The sequence below is a fragment of the Sturnus vulgaris genome, chromosome 7 (assembly GCF_052056855.1).
Source record: "Sturnus vulgaris isolate bStuVul1 chromosome 7, bStuVul1.hap1, whole genome shotgun sequence".
Classification (NCBI taxonomy): domain Eukaryota; kingdom Metazoa; phylum Chordata; class Aves; order Passeriformes; family Sturnidae; genus Sturnus; species Sturnus vulgaris.
Window position 1 is genome coordinate 24,811,937 of NC_142249.1, and position 17,572 is coordinate 24,829,508.

At 39.2% G+C, this 17,572-nt stretch overlaps 1 protein-coding gene across 3 annotated transcripts in view; it reads right to left on the reverse strand.

Moving 5' to 3' along the window:
- Positions 1 to 9,891: 9,891 nt before the first annotated feature.
- TANK (TRAF family member associated NFKB activator) overlaps positions 9,892 to 17,572 on the reverse strand; it is a 28,287-nt gene continuing 20,606 nt past the window's right edge. The window contains exons 9-11 of one of the 3 annotated variants that reach the window (XM_088168146.1): positions 15,772 to 16,352; positions 11,323 to 11,491; positions 9,892 to 10,029 (exon numbers count right to left, since the gene is read on the reverse strand). In XM_088168146.1, coding sequence (XP_088024272.1) covers positions 11,324 to 11,491; positions 15,772 to 16,352 — 749 coding nt within the window. In that variant the 3' untranslated portion in view covers positions 9,892 to 10,029; position 11,323. The other 2 variants (XM_014880893.2, XM_014880892.2) reach the window with 2 other exon arrangements.

The following is a 17,572-nucleotide window of genomic DNA, read 5'->3' on the forward strand; positions in this document are numbered from 1 at the left end:
CAGGACAACAACGCTTTGATCTTTGTGTGAAGAAAGAAAGTAATAGAGTGAAAGTCTTTAAATCTCTCCAGAGGGTAATTATTCTTTGGCCGCTCAGGCAAGAAGTTCCCTGTCACTCTTAAGGTTAATATTAAGGTAGCTCTGCTATACTTTCCCATATTAAAAAAACAAAAAAACAAAAAACCAAAAAAAAATAAACCAACCCTCCCCAGAATGTTATACTATTAATTGCCAATTTGCATATGTGTGCAGCTGCTGTTTTGGCTCCGATCTTCCATCCGATAAGCTTGCTGGAGGTATCACAGAGCACTTGGCAGCTTTCCTATTTGAAAAGAAAGCCTTCCTAACTACAGAACAGCTGATAGTCTATCAGTGATAGACCCTGATGGCGTGAATTACAATTACACTACTTTTCACACTAAATCTGGGTGATAGCTACTTGGAAAGAAGTTTCATCATTTTTTACCACAAACTGGAAAAAGAATTACATGGTCATGCTGTGCTTTTAAAGGCAGTTTGGTTCACTTTTGTCTATTTAACACCTAATTCCGAGGAGTCCATAGGCATCTGGAGATCTGAACATCGCATAATGAATTCACTGTTTAGATGGGAGATTTTATAAATCTACCTCAAATTACATTTATTAACAAGGAGAGCAGGAAGTGTTAGAGTTGTTAGACGCTTCATTTATTAAATAATTTGTGGATATTTTCAGTTGTCATATCCAGAGTCATGGGGGTTTACTTATTTTTTAATTAGCAATTCCAAAACAATGCTACCACAATTTAACAATTCATCACGTAATCTAGGGCTGTTCAGTTCAGCCACTAATGCTAGATAATTCAGATTGTTATTTTGATCTGTTGATAACTCATTTTGTTGTGATAAGAGAACTGCTGCCTTGAAATTAAGTGGCATGTTTTCCTATGGACCTTGTTGCGACCTAGAAACTAACTATATAATCTTTGTCTACCTATTTCTTAACATTATGCCTGGTATAGCAAAGCAATAGCAATTTTAAAATGTCACTTATTTGTTTTCTCACTTCATGATTGGTCTTTATTTCTCATTAATGTGTTTTCATATACCACTGCGGAGGAGGAGGTGGGGAGAAATTCAAGTGTCAAAGTAAATTTAATTGTACAAGTAAGTAACCTACATTGATGCTGAGGTCATGATGTCTAAACTTTTCCCTTTATATGTCAGAAAGTTAATTTAGTGAGGTGCTACCCTGACAGTTAAATGTAGCTGCTTAGATATCTTATAAAGGCATGGTGGAAAGCCTGACTCCTGACGTAGCTAACCTAACAGAAAATAGACTTTGTTTTCCTTTTTTAGTTGCTTGCTTTATTAGATTTCTCACTCTCACAGATTATCCAAAAACTACCCATTGATTGATCGCCCGTAGAGCTGCATTTGGTGTAAAGAAAAACTTCACAGCTTTATTGGCTCCCAGGAGACAAAACAAACATAACAAGATATTCGTATTAATACAAACAATGCAACAAATGAGAAAACCATCACATTTAAATAAGATAGTAAAATCAGACCAGCGTACATCCCAGCCTCTGATATAGCAGACATGGCAGTTCAACTATTCACCAGTGCTCTCAGGCACGGGTCCCTCTGGGAGTTGCATTATTGCTCACAGCATCTCATCACCACGAACAGTTAACCTCAGAAAATGCCATCGAGTAAAACTTTCAGAACCCAGTTGAACGGAATTTCACTGCAGATTTGCAATTGTAAATGTAAAGGTTGAGATTAGTCTGTTTCTTCAAAAATATTTTGAACAAGGTTTGTTTTCATTTTTTTTGTGCGTACTTGGACCTGGAAGCTGTTGCTTATTTTTTTTAGGGCATCAGATATCTGATCTTAATAAGGTATTTATTTTGGGAAGAAGAAAGCGTGAAGATTTGAACTTTCTGCCATTTCATCTGAAGACAAAGAAAGGGATGTGTCTCTTTAGCCTAGGCTAAAAAAAAACAAACAAAAACCAGTGAACACTTTTATTTTTAAAGAAACTGTAGCTCCCAGCATAACTACACCCACTCATGCAATGAATATTTTTTTTTAAAAGAAAGCTAATGCCCTCTTAGCTTCATCTCAGAAAGGAAAGGTATCAGTTTTGAGGAAAGCAAGCTGGCAAGTCCACTCTCTGTGTTATTTCCTCCAAAGTCTTCACCAAAAAGAAGCAACCACCCTGTTACATAGTAACATTTTCTATGCCACATTTTCTTATAATAACCATTTTAATATAAAAGTCATTTAGGCCCGGTGGGAAATACAGACCTTCGGAAATACTTTGAGAGTCTTATAGGGATTATAGGGATCTTATAGGGATCTTGCTACCCTTATGCAAAGGCTAGGAAATTGCTGTTCTGCCATTCTGGTGATAGCCTTTTCTGGTGATCTCTATGATGTGCTACTAAATCAAAGTGAAGCTGGACTTGGTGGCCATGCAATTCCTTTGAGGCCCATAAGACATCTGGCAGATCTGAGAATTGCATCACTTTCCAGGTCTTGCATCCATTTTCCACTGGATGGTGAGGTCAAAAAAGGCTGAGGGAACTGCCTTTTGTTGCTGTGTTTGTAGTATTCAATGGGCATTTCTTGGCATTCCTGCTATTCTACATGAAAGAAAAACAAGACTAACTTATAAATTCTTACTGCAGTTATACCTGTCACGTTTCATTGGGCCTGTGAGCTTGCATGCATGACTACGGGCTCTCTGCTAATGACAACTATGTTGGTCTTTTTGCACACTTGACCATCAATATGCCCACATGCTCACCATGACAGAGCTTTGTGTGGAACATCGGGTGCTCAAGTATGCAGTTTTCTGTGGAGGTATCGCTTAGATCGCCTCTTCTGTGGGTAGGTCAGTGAGACACATAAAGCAACATGCACATGCTTAAATAATAAAATCTCACAAGTAGAACTAAGCTAACTTTAAAAGAATTTGTGAAGAATGCAGCATTTTCTTCTCTTAGAAGAGGCATTCACAGGTTACTAGACATCTTGAAAGAGTTGCACTTGCAGTCATGGCATATAACGACAAGTTATTGCTACACAAAGTGAATTTTAAAATGATGACTCTTAATTTCTTGCTAAGGTGTAGGAAGATATTTCATAACCAACTGATATAATATTTCATATTACTTTCCAGCTGTGTGTTCTTCTCAATATTACTTGCCTAAAATGCCTGTGTGTGTACACAGAATTATATGGAATGAAAACTTTGGAAAAATGCAAGGAGTAGTGTGCTGAAAGAGATTTCAGAAATGATACATAGGAATGAAAGGAAGTATGTTAGAAGTAATGGTAGAAGTAAGGAAGAAGTAAGTTAAAGGTAGGAGCAAGCCTGCCATTCCTCTTCCCTGGGCAGAAGGAGGTCTAAATCTAGCAGCTTTATTCTAGAAGATTTTTATCATTCTTTGAATACTCAGGGACACTAAACTCCCTGAATAAAGAAATCAGATGAATCCATTCTAATTAGGGATATTCCTGTTGCTGCTGTCTTGTATCACTTGAGGCAACTGGGAGTCTATAAGTAACAAGCTTATTTGATCTGTATTAACTGCAGTTAAATGGACACATGGATAAGAACTCTATTAAAAATCAGTGTATGCGATTTTGGCTGCTGAGTCTCCGTGGGCTTTCACATCTCGGATGGCATGGAGCCCGAGGTTTCTCTCCCGTGATCCTATTGAGCTTGGACGTGGCTTTTTCTACGCCCCCACCCTTATGTCCAGAGTTATGTACATGTTTCCACATATTAAAAATGCAGTCTATACTGCTCAGATTTACAACGTTAAGTCTCTCCAGACATATCCATCACCAAGTCTATGTGCACTCTGAACCGTACCATTCCAGCCAGCTAGTTCCTCTGGGCTGTTCTGTACTGGCAGAGAACTTGCATAAAACTACAGTTAATTTTTTCCTGCTCACTTCATGTTCTGTACCTCCTCCTACAATTACTGCAATCCCTTTAACCCCACAACCTCCAACACTCACTGTTGATAAATTGGTAGGTTGGATGGCCTTTCACCTGATTGTCACCGCTGGAAAAGTGCTAATGGACATTTGTAGATAGGATTGCCACCTGACCAGAGGCTCAGTTTGTGCTGTGCAGGCATGGGCTTGTCACACAAAGCCTCTACTCCACACCCTGTCTGTATGTATACTCTTTTGCATGCACACTGACCTCAGGAATAGTTTCTGTTTTTTTCAAGACAACTATTATAAGCAGATGTTCTTGTTAGAACATCTTATGGTCAGTGAACTCAAGAACTTGTTTCATTCTGTTATCCTGTGTATGTGGAGTGACCCATGTACAGGAGGCTTGTGAAGGTGAGAAGGGCAGTTGATCAATTAAAAACAAACAAACAAACAAACAAACAAACAAACAAACAAACAAAACCCCCAACAAACTACACCACTTCCCAAAAAGAAAGCAAGCCCAAACCAAAAAACAAATCCCAACCGTTGTCACTCCTTTGCTGGCAGTCAATTATAAAGAAGAAACTTTGAAAGACTGCATGTCAGCGAGGATAGGAGGGGCAGCAGTGCAGATGTACTGCCTGGGTTCATCCATCATTGCCTAGCAAATGAGCCGACTAGCTTGTGGGCAGGTACAGAAGCCCTGGCAGGCAAGCAAGAGAAGAGATTATTTTTGCATATCTTCTGTGAATCTCCAGGGAATTCAGTGGCGTTCCTTATCTCAAAAGCTTGTAATTAAGAGGATGGCATCTTTGGGCTGGAGAATTCCAGAGAAAATCATTTTCACAGCACCTAGAGGGCTCGATGTTGTGCTTGATGACAGATGGGAAACCTTTATGAAGGCTCCATAACCTCTCGCCCGTAGAGACTGTACTTTTGACACTGCAGAAATTGGGAGGATATAGATGTTTTTACTCGGGTGATAGTGTGGTGATTTTTTAAAACAACGAGTCATTTATTAAAAGTATTTTAATGAACTATACAAACAGTGAGAACCTGACAAAGCTTGTGTCATTGCTGAGAGCGAAAACATAACTATTAACTATAGAGTGTTTTGCTTATGGAGACTTTTCTATTGCAAGCAAATAAGATATAGGAAAAGACTAGCAGATAGAATTTCATGTTTCATCTTTTCATATCATGACCTCAGGAGTGTCATGCCAATTCCATTAATCCTTTTCTCAACTTAAAGATCCCTCTGAATATGAATAAAGTTGTATTTTAAAAACGAAAGAGAGAAAGAGAAAACAAGACTCATTCACATTCCGAGTCTGCTTTCTGTCTCACACGTATTACATTTCACAAAACAGATAGAAACAATAGAGCTTATTAAGAAAAACTTGTTTTGAATGGCAAATTAAGCATAATGAAAATACACACGTTTTTACAAGTAGTTATTTTTTGCACCAATTGAATATTTTAAACCTTTTTAAACTATGTACTTGTCTCTGCAAAACGTTATTCTTTTAGCTCATTTGCACCATATCACCCTGCTATATATTTTTATTTAAAATTTTAATTCGGTCAGTTCAGAAACCTGGATAAGCACCACACCTTGTCTGCAGCCAGACAGTAACCAATAGGGATGCCCTACCCTGGATATTTATAAACAATATCAGTGTTGGTTTCCAGACTGAACAGGATTGCTCCACACTATGGCTTCTTAGACAGAAAAAAACCCTTATTATATTAAAGAAGATATCTCGGCATTCATCTTTGATCCAAATACCTTTTTAGTGCAGTGTAAATCATCAAAATAATATAATGGTTTGTTTCCTGCTTGAAAAATTATATGAAATCCAGAAACAATCCAAGAATCTTTTAATGAAAAGTAAACTTGACCTAATGAAAACTTATTTCTGCCTTTTATTCTTATGTACAAATATATCGGTTTTTGGTAGTGGGGGGGCCACAAACAAACCATGACAACAGTTAAAAAAATACAGGTAATAGCAAAGGCAAGTTTTTATCTCCATCCCCCATATCTCCAAAGTCAGAAGCACATAAAAAAGGGTGCAGAGTTTATCTCAAATTTTGCTTTATACTGTAAATGTCTTCCTAATATGCACAAATTTGTGCATCTAGTATATAAAAAATCTTAAAGCAGAAAGGGCTCAAATGTAGAGCATTAAGGTGCATTTTTTTATATTTCTTAGGTATTACAGCGATCAGGGAATTTATTTTTACAGCCTGAGATGTCAGTATGCCACAGAAGCATGAAAATCTCACCATCTGTATGCTCATGGACAATCTCATCAAGTACACTCAACGACAGACTTAGAATAACAAAATTTAAATGCTATTACTACCGCCTAGCTGTACATGCACTCAAATCTATTTTAAATAGCAATCAACCTGAGTTATCATGCTGCTAACCTCAGGCCTAAACCAGTTTATTCCCTTTCAGTGTTTTCTTATCCTCACGAATCCTGCTGTAAACCAAGCACATGCTATTTGAAATAACATTTGCTTAATTAAATGTGAGGTTACACACAGACTTACATCATTTAATTTGGCCAAGTGCTGATCCATAACCCAGTGAAGGTTCAGGAGTCGAGCAACAGCTTCACCTGGCAGTTTACGTAATGTGCTGGGCAATGTCCTTCTGGATATGTGTTTCTTGTCAGTGCCAGAAAGCAAGGATATGTTTTAGTTGGAACTCTGTTATAACAGACACTACATAGTTTAGATTAACTCCTTTCAGTAGTACAGCATCAATGTGTTATTGCCTTAACATAAAACATACAGATTATGTAAATCTGTAATAAATACTATTTTGAAGTGTATAGTAATCAAAAATCTTTCAGGGCAGGATGGAATGGAAACTGAGAAATATTGGAGAGTAAACATTCCAACGCTCATTCCTCTGCTTCTCCCTGGCAGAACGGAGCACTTACTGTAGCTGGGCTGCTAATTCTCCAGCCCCGGGGTTTGCCCTGTGAGTCCTGCAGGGCATGGACTTCCTGGGAAAGCTAGGGCCAAAGAGATCCCTCAGAAAGCGTTTCTGCTGTCTCTGCAGACCCTGTTGCACTGTTTGTGAAAGAGAATGGTTGTTCCTGGTCTGCGAGAGGGCCAGACCTTTTAGTACCTCCTCACAAGGCACACACTGTGTACATGCAGAGTCATTCAGGCTTGCAAGGCCAAGCAATCCGGGAGGCAAAAGGCAGTGGAGAAGAGAGGCCGTACCATTTGCTGACTGTATGTTTTAGCATTCCGATCTCTAGTTCCTGTGCAGAGCTGCGAGGGCAACGGAGCCCCTGGAGTCTATCAGTAATTGGCACAGCTCTGCATTTCCCTCACCTCGGCGGCCTGGTCTGGGGTGCGGCAATAGATTGTCTCTCACTGGGCAGCCGCTGCGCTGCCGGCACGGCCGGGCCCCCGGCGGGGAGCGCGCCGAGGTCAGCCCGGAGCACCCGCGGGACTCGAACCAAGAGCTCCCGGCCTTTGCCCTTGCGGGGAGCGCCCTGCGGACTCCTGCCAGCCCGGTCGCCAAGGGCGAGTCTGAAATCTACCACTGATACCCAGCAGCCTGCCAGGTCCCCCGGGTGCCGCCAGCCCCGCTGCGCGGTCCCGCTGGAACTCTCTCTGGGTTACCACCTATGCCGACTGGGGTGCCGCCTGCTGCGGAGGGGCCGGGTAGCGTTGGGCTTGCCATGCGGCCAGCGAGAAGGAGGGATCGCGGCAGGCAGGCAGGCGGAGGGAAGGAAGGAAGGAGGCCGGGCTGATTAGCATGCAGCAGCGCTCGCAAGCCCGGCTCCATTGTTTTAACACCTCCCCTCTCCTCCGCGCCAATCTGTCACCGTTCAGCAGGCGAACGCTGCTGCCTCGAATGCTGCTCTTCTCAAATGAGACGGATAATTAGCTGCCCCGCACGAATGGCGCACTCTTCTCACCCCTGATTGCTATCACCTTCTTGCTCCTGGCAGTTTTGACACCTCGTAATCAGCCTGCTGCTTTTTCTCTTTTCTTTCCCTATTTCTGATTTTTTTTTCTCCCCCTTCCTTCTTTTTTTTTTTTTTATTTTTCTTTTTTTCCTTTTTTTTTTCCTTTTTTTTTCCCTTTTTTTTTTTTAATGCAATCCCAGTTGCCATTTGGATTGAGACTCCTCTGTTGAGTTAACCTTGTATGATTGCGGGGGAAAGGAGAATGTACGGTAGGGAGGGGAAGAAATCGCCTCCTCTGAGTCTCATCTGCTGAGTGAACCATGGGTGGGGGTAGAAGCATCTCGGCTTGATCCTCCAGTGCTTTTGTTCGTAAGGGGGAACAGCCTCTCTTGAGCATCCTCTGAATTAATATTATCTCGAATGGGGAAGGATCGTGTGTTGAACGACTCCTCCGCTCAGTTAATGGAGAAAAGACTGCATTTCTATTATGTGGTTAGATACAGCCATACGGGAAGGGATTTTAAAAGCAAGTTCACAAAGCCAGGAAGCTCCCTCTTCCTCCCGGGTAGGCAGGGGAAGGCAGGTAACTTCCTCAGCCGCTTAGAGCGATTTCACTGTTTCATGGGAGTCGGAAGAGAGATCTGATTGGAGTGCGAGATGGGAGAGGGAACGTCTTTCTTTCTGATTCTAGATAAATAAGAAATCTCAGTTAATGCTCTGGTGATTTCTGCGAGATTTTAAAAAACAGAGGACTCGTGGAATCTGTCATGGGAGCGTTTTCCTCTCCTCTAACAAGCAGTGACAGTCTAATTACTGGAGCTACGAGCAGCTGTCGAGTTAGCCAGAGAGACAGAGGAGCTACATGTGTTCTACCCGGCCGCCGGCACGGAGCCCTCGCAGCAGGCTGAGGCAGCCGCAGTGTCCCTCAGAGAGCTCCCGATAGGAATCAGGAGCAGTTTGTTTCCTTGCGAGCGCTCCCGCGAACGCTGGCTGTGAGCGCGGGGGTTCACGCGTCGCGCACCGTCAGCGCGGGGCGGGGTGACAATGAGCTCGTACGGGAGGGAGCCCTGAAACTGCTCCAGCCCCGGGGCTGTCCCGGAGAGGGCTCCGCTGGACCTGGCGGACGAGTTTGCTGCTCTTCCTGTCCTCTCAAGTTCCTTCCACCATATTTATTATTTTTAATGACATTCTACTTCCCATTTGCATTCAAGCTCCTCTGCCGGGTTGTGTGGAAGAGGGAGGGAAGGGGAGGAATACTGAGCCTCCTCTGGTGAGTGTAATAAAGCAGATGTCCCTGCTGGCAGCAGCAGCCGCCTCCAAGAAAGCTGTGTAAGGGGGGCCCATTCAGGGACCGCACTCGCCTCCCACTTCGAGTCGCTCACAACTGCTCGGCGTGAGATTTATTTATTTATTTATTTATTTATTATTTAAAAACTAAACTAGTGCTCCTCGCAGTGGTCTGATCGGTGAGCCTATCTGGATGCCCTCAGGCAGCAACAGTTTTACGCACGCAGGATTAAAGAGTTTCCTAAAACGTTGCACTAGGCAGGAGCCCTCACAAGGGGAGATGGATGGGTTCTGTTGGTCGACGAGACTTTGGTCAACCGTGTTCCCCCCACCTCCTGCCGTCCTCCCCGCTGTGCTCTGGCTGCGGGGGACCCCAGGCTGCCTCTAGCAACAAAGAGCCTTGTCCAGCCTTGCGCGGGGACTCGGGCTGGGCGCAGGGCTGCCGGCTCTGCCAGCTCCTGGGGAAAACGCATCCACGTGTGGAGGCGGGGGGGGAGAAACAGACGACTTTATTTTCTTCAAAGGTGATTCGCAGTTTGCGCATCTCTTAATAACGCGAGCTCCTGAGCTCGGATTTCACGGTTGAGAGGACGAGCCGGTGCTGTGTGTCGGGCTGGCTGGAGATGTGCGAATCCCTCTTCTCTCCTCCCAAGGCTGGAACCTGCGCCTCTCCCGGGCACCACCCCCGGCCGCGCTCTCCGGGGAGGCGCCTCACAGCCCGCACGGCGCGGCCGGGCCCAACACCGCCTCTTCAGCGCTGCGGACCCGCAGGGCTCAGAGCTCCCACAGTAACAAACTCTTCCTCCAGGTCATGGCGCAGACGTGCACTGTACACTGCTGTTCCTTACAGTACACTCTGTTGACAGCCCGTCACAAACATGACATGTTTAAAATAGAGAAAATAATTGCAGAAAAATCCATTTCTAAAAATTACGCAGGTGTTAATTCGTCCAGAAATTTGTCACCTGCAAACAAATCTTTAAAAAGAAAAAGTGTTGTGCTTTGCTGCTATGAAAATATTAATGCTAATTCTCAACATCAGGGCTAAACTCTATATTCAGTTCAAATGCAAAAAGCAAGCACCCTTTGTCATTAATTTAAAATACTTGGCAACACCCCTATTTTTAAAATTGGTATCAGTAAATCCGGAAACTTTATCAGACTTCAATGTTTCAAATAAACACAAAGCTTAATTGTATTGAGAAAGCCACTAAGTATATTCAGATGAAAAATAAAGTCACTGAGATTTGGGTGATTAGGTTTTCCCCTTTCCTTTGTAGTCTGTACCAGACTTGGGCAATCCATCAGAGCAGACCAGAAGGGATGACAAGTAATCTTTAGTATTGTTAGTTTTGGGGAAAGTTTAACCTTTTATATCCTTCATATTAACATAATCTGTTCCCTGAAAGCATTTTTAGTAATTATTAATGCTATAAAGGTACATGAACAAGAAAATTATTTTTAATAATATGTAACAGATACTAATAAAATCATTACTGTTCCATTTTGGAAAAAATGTCATTTATGTATTACTTTTGATTACTCGCTTTAGTAAAAAATTCAGCTGGGAAAGTCAACCATTCATTTATGTTACTAGTGAACATGCCTATCCTTATTCTGGCCCACCTGGATTCAGCAATTATGATAATTATACAAGAATCTAAATTAAGAGGTTCACTATTGTAAGTTAAATTTGGAAATAATATAATATAAATGAAAAAATAAGGGCCTACTTCTCTTCCTGTTTACTTCAGGGAGAACATAATTACATCACTGGATATTGTAAAAAAAAAAATCCTAGCATTACCAATTTTTGCCAGCTAGATTAAAGCATTAATCCTGCAAATCTACATTCATAAATATAGTCACAACTTCAGGCCTATTCAGACAAAGATTAACTGGAAAAAAAAGCATTTGACATCACTCTCAAAGTTAATAGTGAAGCATAACAAGCAATAATGTGAATTACAGTACGGAGTGACTTAGTTTCATTTTGCTTTGTCAAAAGACAACTAAAAATGTGCTTATCTGACAAACAATTTCAGTCATGAACTCTTGTTACAAGAAGTCTTAATTCTTAAACTCTTATCTGTTGAATAAAAAAATGTATAAATGTACGCAAAAACAGTGAACCATTGAATTCTCATACATTAAGACTGTACTTTAAAGTGGGAATTGAGATGCCGAAGGAAATCTTCCTTAGATGTTAGAGATGGTGGGAAAACTTCTCGACAGAATTCACATATTCCACACTGATTCAGTTCAGAGTCTGCATATGCTTGTGCCAGCAAATCATTGTCTTGAGGCTGCCAAATGGGCTAAAAGAAACAGAAAATTATTATTGCTGAGGTTTACAATGTGATTTACATTGTGCTGTTATTTATATTAAAAAGAATACCTGCCTCTTTAAATTAGGATTCCTTTACACCTGCCTGGCCAGAGATGTTAACTAGAGAGTTCTCATTTAAGAAAAGAAAGATAGGACTTTGATTTCTTAAAGTTCTATAAACACAGTATCCTTGCAAATATTTAAAAATACCTAGGTATCTATGAACGATAAATATTGCTATGAGCACAATTCTGTAATATCAGTCTGGTACATATTAAAGCTTTTTTTAAACTTTGAATTTCAGTATTTTACTGTAGAAGCTATAGTACACAATAGCTATTTAGCAGAAATGAGAAAATACGGTTTTGCCTTAGAATAAAATGTTTCTTGTACAGAGTTAATATTATTAATATTTTATTTCCATTCTTATTGTCATGTAACTAGTGTTCAGCTTACTTCCAAAATGACTACCTCCATGTCATGCTTAAGGTACTTATTTGCTCTGGCTGCCTTTTAGTATAAATGTGTCACAAATAATCTTTTTTGGGACTCCTCCTGCCATGACAGCATCAAACTCACTGTAACCATCTGAATATCTGTCCATGCATTCGGGCAATTCTATAAACTACGTTGGATTTGGTTCAGCAGCTGCACTGCTCTTGGTCCCTGAGCTAGTTAGTTTCAAGCCAGCAAGTCTGTTTATTCAACATTGGAATTTCAAGGCACTTAAGCCCAGAGTCTAAGCTATTTAGAATCGTACCAGCTAGGAATCAAAAGATCTTCTATCAGTTTTCAAAGTAAAGTTAAAACTTAAGTTTCATAACTTTAGCATTAGCAACACAAGATCAAATAGTTACATTATATGGCCAGGACAATCAGGTTTTGAGTAAATTGAAAACCAAACGCATCCTGTAGTGACTACAAAGTAGAAAGAATGTCAGCAAGCTGGTATGAGCTCTATGTGAGGATAGAGCTTAGAAAAGAGTGTGCCCTACAGGGCTTTTTTTGGCTCAGTTTTTTCCTCTTGCTTCACTCACACATGGGAAGGCAAGGAAGAATACTTTACAAAGTCGCTTCTTTGTAAGTTTTAAGTTTCTTGCTACTGATACCCATGATTTTTAATTTTCAGCTCTTCTTTAAATTTCATCATGCCAAATAGTTAAAATCTATTGTTTATTTCTCCCACGGCAACCCACTGTACAACTAAGCTGGCTTTCACAGCGGCTAAACCTTTTTAAACCACCCTGATCTTCTTGGGAGTCAATTTCCTGCCCATTCTGTTTTTAAACAGTGTTTAGCTTATCACATAGCAATAGCAGATTTACTGTCTTTCATTATGGTCAGCAATCCATATAATTAAATTGACTAATTAGTAAGTAAGTGCAATCACACCACTTTTTTCAGCTCAAAGAGTCTACTTATTGTATGTTGCTGGTGTAAATTGCATATTAAATCTATCTAGACGCTGACACACTTAAACAAGTTAACACACTTAAACACACTACATGAATATGTTTAGAATTATTTGTTTTTGATATGATAGAAAGCACCGTTTGAAAAAAAGATAAAATAGTATTGTAAAAACTATTTGTCATCTTGGAAACATAACAAGGGGAGGTACCCATCCAGCAACCCACACATGCAGGCACTTAACTTCCATTCCTTGAGTGCTAAGCTTGTGCTTAATATCCTTGTCAGAACAGGTATCTATTTAAGCAGACATTCCATTTCAAAAGCAATATTGAGATTAATAGACTACTGATTTGCTTTTAAAATCATGAACACACTTAGAAGTATTTTTGATGGAAACAACTCCCTCAAACTGCAAATACCAATAAACGTGCATCTATATGAAAGCCTCAGCTAAATGCAGTCTGTAAAATCCTAGGTTCACTAATATCCACGTTTATTTTAATCTACTGCTCTTTTCAGTCACGTTTTTTTTTTTTTTAGTTACATTCTAAGAAAACAGTACGGAGTTTTTAGATTTAGTATCCACATAGAAGGAAAGAGCTAAATTTATTACATCAACTGAGAGCAGTTCCAAGAACTTGCTGTTGCCAAATCTACTGCATTTATGGGGTTTTCCATTTTATAAGTTAACATATGTAGTAAATACTTGAAAGTTTTATCTACACTAGGAAAAAAAAGAGGTATATAAATTCTCTCCTTTTTGGCTTTTCCTTCATTTTTGGAAGGGATGATCGAAGCTGTAAGCAGCCTAACCACCCCCTAGAAAGGTGGTAAAAATACTAAGAACAAGTTTATGCCTAAATTTTGCTAAGGTTAACACAGTGAAAAGGGCACGTATACAAGTAACTTTAAAAAATTACTATTTTCATCTACATATATATTATCTATTACCAAATCTTTAGCACAATTTACAGTCAGAAAAAGCCTCTAGAGCTGAGTCCAATTATTTGGGAAAAATACCAAAAACCCTATTTTGAAAGCCGCTGAATAAAGGTGATGGATATTTAAATATACTGATATGCACAGATGTACGTTTAAGGGATTCTAAAGTAATACTACCTTGTTGCAAACAAACTTTTGAATAAGAAATAGCATTTTAATCAATGCAGTGCTATTGCAGATATGACTTTCAAATAATAAACAGTTCACCATTAGCTTTCTTTTTCTCTGAGTGCTAGCATTAGTACATTTTTCTCCACAAAACAGATCATTCACATTCTAAATGCTGGCTCCATATTAATTTCCTTATTTTGTGGAAATACCAATGGTCAAAGGTTTATTGTTATTCAGCCACTCTTCTGTACTTTTTAAGCTGCATATTCTCCTATCAATTTCTAACCACATACCAGCTGTTTCACTTGCTGTAATGTACAATGCAGGGTGCCATCTATTGAAAAATGAATACACAAACTAACTAGTAAAAGAACAGGCTGGACAGGGAATACAAAAAAAGAGGATAGTAGCAAGCAATGGAGTGAATTCTTCACAGTTCCACAGGAATTCTACTAGCAGTAAAACAAATGTGTTAATTTGTTTAACTTAGTTACAACTTTAACTGAGGACCCAATGAAAAATACAATGAAAACTGTAATTAATAAGTTGGTAAAGAATTGAGATCTCCTACATTATAAATAGATATTTAAAATAGTTTTTGAAAAAATCAAGCTTATAGCATCAGTCTTTCAATGCTTTAAAATTTTCACTCAAAAGTGGTTTGCAATGCAAAATTAAACTAGACGGGGTAAATTTTAGGAGAAGAATACATCAAAGATATCATGTCCTACAAGACTTTCCAAATGCTGGTTTTGCAGGTCCTGCAGTGACCAAATGGAAAGGTAAAGCTCTTCTGCCACATGTACCTTATCATTAGGAAAGAACAGAAAACTTAATCCATGTAAATAGTAAAAATATATGAATTCCACCCTCAGAGAATTCCTAATTATCACTGTTTGCTTATTCTTGAAAATCTGTCCTTTCACAAAGTACCAGAAAAACCACAGAAATAAAAAAACAAACACAAAATCAGTCTATAAAGCTCCGTAATTTTGCCAGCATTCAGCTGAGACAGGATGTTACACAAAAGAAGCAAAGTACTCAGGGATGTGAGTGTCAGAACATGCCAATATGATTTTCTGCTTTACAGCTACTGGACCTTGTTTTCAGAAGCTCACATGGACTTAAGGCTGTAAGTGAAATTTAAGCCCAAATTACATACATAAAATAAAATATTTTTGCAAACTTTCCTTCATTCAAAAACACAATTACGCTTTTTTCCTACAATGACAAAACTTTAAGTTTCTTAGATTAGAGGAAAACAGTGTTGTTGATACCTCAGACTGAGACAAAAAGTAGCTATTTTTATCATAGTGGAACTATTTATCTGTTTAGCTTTTTAATTGGTTCATTATTCTTATTCTCTGCTGTACATGAAAAACAATTAAAACAAATGTGTGCCCTATACAACGAAGATCAAGGGTAGAAAGAAAGCAATCTAGGGGGCAATTTAGGATTAATGACAGCTTTGAAATAGATATAGAAGCAATTAATATCTAGATGAACTGAAATTTGTAAAAGCATCCAGTACTTATGTCTGCTTATATTCCTGACGTTTCACTGGAAAAGCATCTCGGACACATTCTGCAGTATTAGGAAGAAGAAATGACATGAGATATTGTCTTTAAAATAGACTGATGAGGTTTCTTAGATAATATATTAATCCAATCTCAAAGTTCTTTGCAAAATGTGTGTCTGAATCATTAGCATTTTTTGAAATGTAGAATATTTACAGAAAGATACCTGATGAGGACCTCTGACGGTTGTTCCAGCAGCTTCTAAAGAAAAAATTACTTCAGGTACACCCTGGTTTGTGTGCTTAGGTACAAATGTGAAACCACTGTCTGTTGTTTTTAAACATGATTTGTCACAGATATTTTCTATGGGCATCTTTGCATGATCTGAGGGGTTTGTTTTGTCAACAGTAGTTAAGCTTTGTAAAGCTGAGGTCATGAGATCAATGCCATGAGCTTCAAATGAGTTAGGTTCCAATTTACTGAGGTTAACAGCACGGTCTCTGTGCTCCAGGTTAAAATGATGATCTTGAAGCATGTTTTCAGATATACCAGTACAAGGAACTGTTGGTTTTTCCTGAGTGCTCTGCAAGAAAGCAGAGTCATTGTCTGTAGGTGGAAACTTGACATTAAATTTAGAAAGTGATTCTACAGAGTTGTTGTCCTCATCTTGGCCCACTCCTCTTGGTGTGATAGATGTGATGCATGATGCACCTCTATTTATATCCTTTATAACCCGAGGCTTAAAAAGCTCTTCTGCTTGTTCATCAGTTTTATCAGTGCACTGTATCGGCATGGAAAACTGTATTTCTGTGAAGAAAGAATGAAGAAAATATTAAATAGTCCATTGAAATACAGTTATTAAAAATGTGACATTGGGGTATTATTTTTTTGTCTTCCTTCCCTGCTTTTTTAACTGTTTATTTTCTCTTTAAAATCAGAATGAGGTGTAGTTCTCTTTCACAAACATTAGTTCTGACACAAAAACTATCAGAACGGAAATAAAAGGAAATTACTCTCTTCTAGTAATTATATTTCACTTTGATTTATGGCTATAAACATTTTCATTTTATTGAAAATTATGTTGTCCCATACTCTTAACACATACTTGCATATTTACTGAAGTGTTCTGGCAGAAATAGAAGCTGGAACCCAAACCACTTCACACAGTGCCAAGAACATGCTAGGCACCATGAGCACGATTTTAGAAGGTATTCAGGTACCCAACTCCCACTGGTTTCCAAATTAGTTAAATATTTAAACTGACTAACTATTCAGAAATGGGACCATGATTTCTCTTTGTTTCGAGAATCCACCCTTCATTTTTGGCACTATATTAATAAAAATGGTAATGGTTACTCCTAACCAGGTGAGAGAATAACCTCAGTATAAACTGATTGTACAGCAGCCTACTGACAGTGGAACACAGAAGTAACAAATCAAACATTAAATCTATATAGCTTTTGTCATGTATACCTTTACACACAGTTGACTTAAGCACTTCTTTTATCATCTATATCGCTTACATCATGTATGGCTTTTCACACAGTTGAGTTAGGCATTGGTTGGGAAATCAAAACCATTCTTGTAAAGTAAATTGCCAAACACATTTCCTCCAAAATTCCCACCCTCAAATAATGAAGTTATTAGCATACAATCAAACTATCACAATACTGTTCAGACAGAGCAATTTGAAGCAACAAGATACATGTCAGCACTTCATGTAACAAAACTTCAGTAATGGGTGACCTAAATTAAAAATCAAGTACTGAAATCAGCATACTTTGCTTCAGCTGTGTGCATTTGGCTGGTGTTCATTGAAATCACTTAAGAGTCTGATCCTACTATTAAGAAAAGTTAGTAGAGAGTACCCATAGTAGCTTACATTGTATTAAAGGTAAGCATTAGCAGAACTGGACATTCAGGATCTCTCACAGTTTCAGCAAAAATCAAGCCTTCCCTTTGTTTTCAGGAAGGGTTGGATTAAGCTCTTGTCCCATATAAGAAAACAGTATTTAAAAGTCTGCATA